Consider the following 10,679-nt stretch of genomic DNA (forward strand, 5'->3'; position numbering starts at 1 on the left):
ACGCCGCTACCCCCCTTCCCCCCTCCCCCTCCAATGCCGCTACCCCCCGCCCCCACCCCTCTCCTCACCCCTCTCCAACGCCGCGACCCCCCCCACCCATCTCCCCACCCCTCCCAAAACGCTCCTCCCACCCCTCTCCATTCCCGCTCAACCCTCCCAACCCCTCCCATGCGCCCCCTCCCCACCCTCCCAACCCCTCTCCAACGCTGCACACCCCCCTCCTCACCCCGCCCCCACCTCACCCCTTGCGCTACCCCCCTCCCACCCCTCCAACCCCTCTCCAATGCTGCTACCCCCTTCCCACCCCTCCCAACCCCTCTCCAACGGCTACCCCCCTTCCCCACCCCTCCCAACTCTCCAATGCTGCTACCCCCCTCCCCACCGCTCTCCACCCTCTCCAATGCCGCTACCCCCCCCCCGCGTACTCGATGTAGGTTACTGAACGGCGTCAACCATCATCAATGGTTGACGCCGTTATAAACCTACTTTGATTTTCGCCGACGTGACCCGTGGTCACGTCGGCGGGACTTCGGCCCATCCGGGCCGGAGAATTATTCACCCTAAAAATAACATGACATCCCGCCGGCGCCAGCTGTTCTCCTTGGCGGCCGGCGGGATTTGAACAACGCCGTTTTATGGCGGGTCGGATAATTCCTTACATAAGAACATAAGAACATAAGAACTAGGAGCAGGAGTAGGCCATCTGGCCCCTCGAGCCTGCTCCGCCATTCAATTAGATCATGGCTAATCTTTTGTGGACTCAGCTCCACTTTCCGGCCCGAACACCATAACCCTTAATCCCTTTATTCTTCAAAAAACTATCTATCTTTACCTTAAAAACATGTAATGAAGGAGCCTCAACTGCTTCACTGGGCAAGGAATTCCATAGATTCACAACCCTTTGGGTGAAGAAGTTCCTCCTAAACTCAGTCCTGAATCTACTTCCCCTTATTTTGAGGCTATGTCCCCTAGTTCTGCTGTCACCCGCCATGGCTTACACTTACATGGCGGGAACGGGAATAACGCCGCTGCCGGCCGATTCTCGGACCCTGCGTGGGGTCGGAGAATTTTGCCCCTGGTTTTAAATGTCGGCAGCCAGTCGTGCTGGCTGACGAGGAGTGAGGAGGTGAGCGGACCATCACGGTCTCCGCAAACTGGGGAAGGCATCCCCGAGAAAACAGCGGCCAGTGGGGGGGGGGGGGTGGGTGGGAGAGAAGTGGGAGGGGGGAGGGAGAAGTGGGATGGGGGAGGGAGAAGTGGATGGGGGAGGGAGAAGTGGGAGGGGGAGAGGGAGAAGTGGAGGGGGGAGAGCGAGTAGTGGGAGGGGGGAGAGGGAGGAGTGGGAGGGGGAGAGCGAGTAGTGGGGTGGGGGAGTGGGGGAGAGGGAGGGAGTGAGTGGGGTGGGTTGTCCACCCCCGGATGCAGCATGTCAGCCGCCCTGCCATGGCAGGACGGTCACGAGGACACGGCCGCTGGTTGCCCTGTGGCTTATGGCCACAGGCCACTGACACACCGGTGAGGAGGACGTGTTGTTAACTGCCCGTTGGACGCAGAAAGTGGCCAGGGGTTAGGCTGGCCGCGTGTCAGCAGCGCGAACAGGCCACCGGGACACAAGGGTATCCCATGGCAGGCGGCTGCCGAGGTGTCGAATAACCTCCGTCTATCATGTCGTTTCTCTGCCCCCCACCACCCTTCTGTAGGTTAGCAAAATGTATTCAAACAGAACAGCTATGTTCAGCGCAGTTGTTGGGGCCGCTGCACTGCAGTTGGAGATGGATCAGCGTCTACAGCCACATCCCACAGTGGATGCAGGGCCAGCTGCAGGATCAGAGGGAATGGCTGAGGAGTTGCCCATCATCGAGCAGCATGGGAGTGAGGAGGAGGAGGAGGAGGCATTGATGGTGGAGCCAAGGCGCCAGAGGCAATGACCGAGACCTAGGGTGTACCGTGCCCGGATCTCATTCCAGACAATGCCGGACATCACCTGCAGGAGGAGACTCCTGTTGAGCAGAGAGACGGTGACACATATCTGCCAACTCGTATCGCACCTCGCCCCACGTGGAACAGGAGGAGGACACGTGAACCCGGCTGTCGTCAAGGTGATGGTTGCACTGAGCTTTTATGCAACTGGCTCCTTCCAGTCTCCGAGCGGGGACCTCTCCGGGATCTCCCAGGCATCGTTGCACAGGTGCATCCGGGATGTGACCGACGTCCTCTATGCCATCGCCGACCACTACATCGCCTTTTCCGAGGACCGAGCAAGTCAAGATTCACGAGCTTGTGGATTTGCCAACGTGGCCGGGATACTGATGGTGCAGGGTGTAATCAATTGTGTTCACGTCCCCATGTGCCCGCCTGGTCAGAATGGAGGAGAGTTTGTCTGGGGGTCGAGATTGAAGGCACTAGCGATAGCGCCACCCCGAACGGCCCCGGGAAGATACTCAGGGAGTCCGGTAGTAATAGCTTTGTTGAGAATTTTGAGGCAGTTTTGCCAGCACTTTGGGTTGGGGGCAGGGTCAAGGGAAATGCCGATTCAATGGAACCATAGATTTGAGCCAGGAAAGTTGGATGGAAATTTTTGAAGATGGGAGGAGAAAGGAATTAGGACACTAAAAGATTTGTTTCTTGGGGGTCGTTTTTTGTGGGATTGAAGGAGCTGGGAGCGAACGTATGAGCTGGAGCAGGGGGAGCTATTTAGATACATGCAGGTTCGAGACTTTGCCAGAAAGGAGGTACAGAGCTTCCCAGTAGAGCGACTTCCACATTGCTGGAGGAGGTGCTGACGATAGGGGGACTGGAGAAGGGGGTAGTATGGGCGGTTTACGGGGCTATTTTGGAGGAGGAGAAGGCACCGCTCGAAGGGATCAAGGCAAAGTGGGAGGAAGAGTTGGGAGATGGTATGGAGGAGGGGCTCTGGTGTGAGGTGCTCCGGAGGGTGAATGCCTCCTCCTTGTGTGCGAGGTTGGGACTGATACAGGTGAAAGTACTGTACAGAGCACACCTTACAAGGTTGAAAATGAAATGAAATGAAATGAAATGAATGAAAATCACTTATTGTCACGAGTCGGCTTCAAATGAAGTTACTGTGAAAAGCCCCTAGTCGCCACATTCCAGCGCCTGTTCGGGGAGGCTGTTACGGGAGGGTGAGCCAACTCTTTGAGGGGGTGGAAGATGTGTATGAACGTTGCGGGGATGGGGGGTAACCCGCAAGCCACGTTCATATGTTTTGGTCCTGTCCAAAGCTGGAGGATTACTGGAAGGAGGTGTTTAGGGTAATCTCTAAAGTGATGCACGTGAAACTGGACGCGGGCCCTCGGGAGGCCATATTTGGAGTGTCGGACCAGCTGGGGTTGGAAATGGGTGCGGAGGCAGATGTTGTAGCCTTTGCCTCATTGATCGCCCGAAGGTGGATCCTGTTGGGATGGAGATCAACCTCTCCACCCTCTGCCCTGGCGTGGCGGGGGGACCTGCTGGAGTTCTTGCTGCTTGAAAAGGTCAAATTTGAACTGCGGGGAAGGATGGAGGGGTTCTACAATTCATGGGCGTGATTCATTATACACTTTTGAGAATTGGATCACATTGTACATTAGGGGGGTTGGGGGCTGGGAGGGTGGGGGGGAGGGGGACTGTATGTGTTAATGGTGACGATGAGTGATTCCTGATTCCTCTTTGCCATTTGTTAATGTTAACATGCAGGCTAATGGCTGGGGTTTGGTGGGAGGATGGGATCATTGTTATTGATACGGGGATTGACATTACATTTGTTACTGATTATTGTTTATTGTTGGATGTAAATTTGGGAGAAAATGTGAAAAAGGAGAATAACAAAATATTTTTTAAAAATGGACATAATAGGGAATGGTGGAAGGCAATGTTCCGGGTAGAACACATTTCAGCACCTGTCTGGAGCACTGGTGTTGTGCAGAACCTACACTGACATTTCCACATGGTGCAAAATCACATCAGAGGTTTCAATGGAAACCCGCTTTACAAGGGAAGGCTGGAAGCAGGTTTGTGATTTGCAGATTGATGCTTTCATTGACCAGGTTAGACTTTTACCAGTATCATGCTGGTGTGCAGGTTGATAGATTGCTCTCCTGCAGATTACGGCACTCACAGAGCATGGCTGCATTGGACAGAGCAGAACCCCCTTTAATATCCGTCCATTCATTGTCTCCCCTGACTTTGAATTCACGGGAGGAACTTCCAGCAAAACATTTCCCAGATTTGAGACTGTGACCCAGAGCGATTCCACCTAGAGCTGATTTACAAAGTCACAACTTTGTGTACCTTGGACACAGACTGGTGTTGCAAACTCCCCTCATTCCCCATCTCCCAGAGAACAAAGTCCAACTAATGGTCCACTTTCAAACAGAGATTTTTATTGCAACAGATTAATGAAAAATAGTGACTCTATCCAGTCATCATTCAAACTGGCCTGCCTATTGGATAATTCAAACCAATTGCCTTCTCTTACATAAATCAAATAGAATCATTCACCACATGATTTAATTAGTTAGCTGAATGCCACATTCTGAGAGTGTGGGTTGCTATGGAGAATTCGGAGAGTGAACAGGGTGTGAAGGATTTCCAGAAGAGGTTCACACAGCCTGGTCTTCGCTCCCTATCCCCCGGGTTCTGCGTGGCACGTTTTTCTTTGGCTTCTTGCGTTTCCTGGGCTTTGCCCGCTTCAGATTACGTTCCCCAGTGTCACTCTGAGCTTCCTTCTTGGCATTTTCCAGTTCGGACAGCAGGGAATATTCTGTAATCTCCTGGGAATAACAACAGGAAATAGATTAGGGCAGAAAGTCCCGCCAATGGATGTGGATTTTTAAAAGTGAATTTGGGAAACTTCCGCCAATAAATCTACAATGAGCTAATTCCAATTTTGTGAAATTTTAAATTATCTTCATAAATTCTGAAGCTCCCAATTCGCAATTAGAAAGCTGACAAACTACTCGATTCCCTTCCATCCCCCAATTATGAACCCTTCAAGGGGAGGTGGACTTTGGAAAGAGCGAGAAAACCTCTGGAATGAACCAATCCCAGTGCTCGGAGCTTCTTGTCAACATGGAGACAATTTATAACATCATTGGACTGAATATCTCTTTCAAACTAAGTGACTTTGCTGGAAGATTTTGTTCAATCTTCCCCATTCTAGATGGCTAATGAAGGTTACTGAGAGAGACTCCGGTGCTCCTCCAAGACATTCCGAATGAAAATGAAATTAAAATCGTTTATTGTCACGAGTAGGCTTCAATGAAGTTACTGTGAAAAGCCCCTAGTCGCCACATTCCGGCGCCTGTCTGGGGAGGCTGGTACGGGAATGATCCAATTCCTGGTCCAATGATCAAATCAAATGGTGACACAGTGGTTAACACTGCTGCCTCACAGCGCCCAGGTCCCGGGTTCAATTCCAGCCTCCAGTCACTATCTGTAGGGAGTCTACATGTTCTCCCCATGTCTGCGTGGGTTTCCTCTGCGTGTTCTGATTTCCTCCCACTGTCCATGGATTTGCAGGTTAGGTGGATTGGCCGTGCTAAATTAAACATAGTGTCCAAGTTTAGGTGGGGTTACAAGGATATGGTGTGGGCAGTGGGCCTGGGTAGGATCTTTCAGTGGGTCGCTGCAGTCTCAATGGGTCAAATGGCCTCCTTCTACACTGTAGGTATTCTATAAAACAGGACCAAATGCACCTGGGTGCATACCAGGGGTGGGATGAGATGCATTTACAGATGGGAAAATATGGGTCTGGGGTGGGGAGAGAGCGGATTGGGTTGGGGAGAGAGTGGATTGAGTTGGGGAGAGAGTGGATTGAGTTGGGGAGAGGGGGTTAGGGTAGGGGTAGAGATGGGTTTGGGTTGGGGTAGAGAGAGGGTTGGAGTGGGAGATGGTGTTTGGGTTGGGGAGAAAGGGGGTTGGTGTGGAGAGAGAGGAGGATTTGGTTGGGATAGGGGGTTTGGGTTGGGGAGAAAGGGGGTTGGTGTGGAGAGAGAGGAGGTTTGGGTTGGGATGGGAGAGGGGGTTGGGGAGAGAGGGGGTTGGGGTTGGGATGGGAGAGGGGGTTTGGGGAGAGAGGTGGTTGGGATGGGAGAGGGGTTTGGGGAGAAAGGGGGTTGGGGTTGGGATGGGAGAGGGGGTTGGGGAGAGAGGGGGTTGGGGTTGGGATGGGAGAGGGGGTTTGGGGAGAGAGGGGTTGGGATGGGAGAGGGAGTTTGGGGAGAAAGGGGGTTGGGGTTGGGATGGGAGAGGGGGTTTGGGGACAGAGGGAGTTGTGGTGGGGATGGGAGAGGGGGTTTGGGGACAGAGGGAGTTGTGGTGGGGATGGGAGAGGGGGTTTGGGGAGAGAGGGGGTTGGGGTTGTGATGGGAGAGGGGGTTTGGGAGAGAGGGGGTTGGGGTTGGGGTGGGAGAGGGGGTTTGGGGAGAAAGGGGGTTGGGGTTGGGATGGGAGAGGGGGTTTGGGGACAGAGGGAGTTGTGGTGGGGAGAGGGAGTTTGAGAAGAGAGGGGAGCAGTAAGTTCTCTGGGGATTATGGAAAGATGGTTACATCTTGTCTGTTACTCTTTGTGGAGGGTGAATATGGATTGGGGAGAACAAGATTTCTCTCCATGGGTGAGGAATCCTGTAATTTGGATGAAACCATTTGAGAAAGCTTTCTAACCCAATGAGCATGGCATGCTAGCACAGTGGTTAGCACTGTTGCTTTGCAGCTCCGTGGTCCCAGATTCGATTCCCTGCTTGGGTCACTATCTGTGCGGAGTCTTCATGTTCTTCCCCCTATCTGTGTGGGTATCCTCCGGGTGATCCAGTTTCCTCCCATAAGCCTCGAAAGACGTGCTTTTAGGTGAACTGGACATTCTGAATTCTCCCTCAGTGTACCCGAACTGACTCCAGAATATGGCGACTAGGGGCTTTTCACAGTAACTTCATTGCAGTCTTAATGTAAGCCTACTTGTGACAATAAAGATTATCATTATTAAGTGCCCCCCAGCACTAGAACATAGAACACTAAACAAGCACATTCACTCTCAATATTATAGTCCTGTTAAAAGTGGGTCTTCTCACTAGATCAGAATTGAACCAGTTATTCCCCAGTCCCTGTTTCTATTCGAGGTGAACGGGGTGAACACAAACTACCATTTCTATTGAAAGTGAATTTTTGCTGGGTCCTTACCGCTTTCCCCCTGCTTCCTGTGGCTGCCATGGCTCTCTGCAGGATTTCGCCGCGATACCTGTTGTCTGGGGGGGCTGAGCTGACACTCAGTACTGCCAGGGCGATGGAGAGGAGAGCCAGGCTCAACTGAAGACGGCTGCACCACATCTCTGCACAAGGCGAGGATCAATGGGAGAGACAGCGAGAAGGAGAGCAGTTTCCAAACGCTTTGAAATTGGCGGTGGTTTCAGCACTGGCTCTGTGGACAGCTCCGCTCCTTCTGTCCCTGCAATCGGGGAAGCTCCTTTTAAAGCCGCCCTCACACCAGCTCACACGTTGGGAGGAGGGTCCCAGGAGATGACGAGCATTTAAGCACAACCCAGTCACTTCCTCCCACCAACTCATTACCCCATGAGGAAGACTGAGATAAGATCTATGGGTTCTGAATGTCCGCGGCACGGTTGCACAGTGTTTAGCACTTGCTTCACAGAGACAGAGTCCTGGATTCGATTCCCAGCTTGGGTCACTGTCTGTGCGGAGTCTGCACATTCTCCCCGTGTCTGCGTGAGTTTACTCCGGGTGCTCCCGTTTCCTCCCACAAGTCCCAAAAGATGTGCTCTTAGGTGAATTGGACATTCTGAATTCTCCCTCTGTGTACCCGAACAGGCGCCGGAATGTCGTGACTCGGGGATTTTCACAGTAACGTCTTTGCAGTGTAAATGTAAGCCCACCTGTGACAATATTAAATATTATTATTATGAACAATCTCAGTGAACTGAGGTTACAAAGTTATGGGGCTGGATTCTCTGCAGCCCGCGCATAAATCGCGTTCGTCGCAGGGGCGGAGAATCCAATTTCACGCCAAAATCGGGTTGGCAATTCTCCAGGTTGCTGCGTGGCTGGGAGCCCATTGACAGAGGCCCGTCCATCATTCCTCCGCTCCCGACCATCTGAGTTCCCGATGGCGTGGAACTAACCTGCTATTGCCGGTCAGGATGCTCGCGTGACGGCTGTGGACCCAGTCCACGGCCGCCCTGGTGGGAGGCGGGGTGATCGGACACTGAGGCAGGGGGCATTATAGATGACGGGATTAATATCCACATGGTCAGATCCCTGGGAGCGCGACCGATCAGGGGATCTAAGTTTTCAGTCTGCCTCCGCAGTCCGAGTCTGCCATGGCGCTCGGTGCAGCCACTGAAGGTCACCACCGTGGGCAATCACGGATTCAAAACCGGACGTGCGGGGCCCATATCTGCAGCTAAAGCTGCATGAATTACTCTGCAGGGCAGAGTAGGGTATTGGATTAGCTGATCTTTTTTTCAGGAAACTCCAGAATAAAACAGTCCCATTTTGGGAGAATCCAGCCCATGAAGTTCGAGACGAAAGAGAAAATGCTGGAAAATCTCAGCAGGTCTGCTTTGACAAAGAGTCATTGAATTCGAAATGTTAGCTCTTTTCTCTCCCTACGGATGCTGCCAGACCTGCTGAGATTTTCCAGCTTTTTCTCTTTCGTTTCAAATTCCAGCATCCGCAGTAATTTGCTTTTATCCATGAAGTTGGAGACTGAGTGAGACATAATAAAGGAATGTTTCCTGGGGAAAGACTCGCTGCCCTCTGAATAATTGTGTGTAGTTTGGGATTTTAACAGCGTGTATTTAACAAATATCTTTTCAGCATCCTTGAGCACGGGTGAGGTCCCGGAGGACTGGAGAATTGCTAATGTTGTCCCTTTGTTTAAGAAGGGTAGCAGGGATAATCCAGGGAATTATAGACCTGTGAGCTTGACGTCAGTGGTAGGCAAACTGTTGGAGAAGTTACTGAGGGATAAGATCTATTCACATTTGGAAGAAAATAGACTTATCAGTGATAGGCAGCATGGTTTTGTGCAAGGAAGGTCTTACAAAAGATGTCATATACATGGACTTTAGTAAGGTGTTTGATAAGGTTTCCCATGGCAGGTTGATGGCAAAAGTGAAGTCGTATGGGGTTCAGGGTGTACTAGCTAGATGGATAAAGAACTGGCTGGGCAACAGGAGACAGAGAGTAGTGGTGGAAGGGAGTGTCTCAAAATGGAGAAGGGTGACTAGTGGTGCTCCACAGGGATCCGTGCTCGGACCACTGTTGTTTGTGATCTACATAAATGACCTGGAGGAAGGTATAGGTGGTCTGATTAGCAAGTTTTCAGATGATACTAAGATTGGTGGAGTTGCAGATAGCGAGGAGGACTGTCAGAGAATACAACAAAATATAGATAGATTGGAGAGTTGGGCAGAGAAATGGCAGATGGAGTTCAATCCAGGCAAATGCGAGGTGATGCATTTTGGAAGATCAAATTCAAGAGCGGACTATATGGTCAATGGAAGGGTCCTGGGGAAAATTGATGTACAGAGAGATCTGGGAGTTCAGGTCCATTCTACCCTGAAGGTGGCAACGCAGGTCGATAGAGTGGTCAAGAAGGCATACAGCATGCTTGCCTTCATCGGACGGGGTATTGAGTACAAGAGTTGGCAGGTCATGTTACAGTTGTATAGGACTTTGGTTAGGCCACATTTGGAATACTGCGTGCAGTTCTGGTCGCCACATTACCAGAAAGATGTGGATGCTTTGGAGAGGGTGCAGAGGAGTTTCACCAGGATGTTGCCTGGTATGGAGGGTGCTAGCTATGGAGAAATGTTGAGTAGATTAGGATTGTTTTCGTTGGAAAGACGGAGGTTGAGGGGAGACCTGATTGAGGTCTACAAAATTATGAGAGGTATGGACAGTGTGGATAGCAACAAGCTTTTTCCAAATGTGGGAGTGTCAATTACAAGGGGTCACAATTTCAATGTGAGAGGGGGAAAGTTTAGGTGAGATGTACGTGAAAAGTTTTTTACACAGAGGGTGGTGGGTGCCTGGAACGCTTTATCAGCGGAGGTGGTAGACGCGGGCACGATAGCATCATTTAAGAGGCATCTAGACAGGTATATGAACGGGCGGCAACAGAGGGAAGTAGACCTTGGAAAATAGGAGACAGGTTTAGACAGGATCTGGATCGGTGCAGGCTGGGAGGGCCGAAGGGCCTGTTCCTGTGCTGGAATTGTCTTTGTTCTTTGTTCTTTGTTGTTCTCTTTGTGGCCCACCAGTGCCAATCTGCAATGTGTTCACCTCATTAACTCCACTGTACTCGTCAGGTTCAAACTAGCTTTTCATTGAAATGCCACAGAAATGGGTCTGTTACAGATTTACACACTGGGACCAGGTATCATTTTACTTCTGTCGCCACCTGAGATCAGTCCAAACAATTTCCAAATACAGGAAAACTGTCTCTGGACAAAGACAATTAACCAGGACTCACGTCAGTAGCAGTCTGATAATTAACGAAAATTTTAGTTCTCATCCCGACAACACGTTGGAGGAAAACATTAATATTTAATTTGAATCAACAACAGATTCTTTCAAAATTAACATCAAGGGAACAAAGAATTCAGACTTGGTCACTAAAATAGAATCACCTGTCCCTCTGTCTGCGTGTCTCTGTCTATCTG

General features: G+C 51.1%; 1 protein-coding gene across 1 annotated transcript; it reads right to left on the bottom strand.

Moving 5' to 3' along the window:
- Positions 1 to 4,502: 4,502 nt before the first annotated feature.
- Positions 4,503 to 7,465, bottom strand: LOC119976345 (somatostatin-1A-like). Its single transcript, XM_038816813.1, has 2 exons — positions 7,177 to 7,465; positions 4,503 to 4,772 (listed from the first exon to the last, which is right to left on the bottom strand). The coding sequence occupies exons 1-2, from the start codon at positions 7,321 to 7,323 to the stop codon at positions 4,602 to 4,604; spliced, it is 318 nt and encodes a 105-aa protein (XP_038672741.1). The 5' UTR covers positions 7,324 to 7,465; the 3' UTR covers positions 4,503 to 4,601.
- Positions 7,466 to 10,679: the final 3,214 nt, after the last annotated feature.

Source organism: Scyliorhinus canicula, chromosome 13 (genome assembly GCF_902713615.1).
Source record: "Scyliorhinus canicula chromosome 13, sScyCan1.1, whole genome shotgun sequence".
Taxonomy (NCBI): Eukaryota; Metazoa; Chordata; class Chondrichthyes; order Carcharhiniformes; family Scyliorhinidae; genus Scyliorhinus; species Scyliorhinus canicula.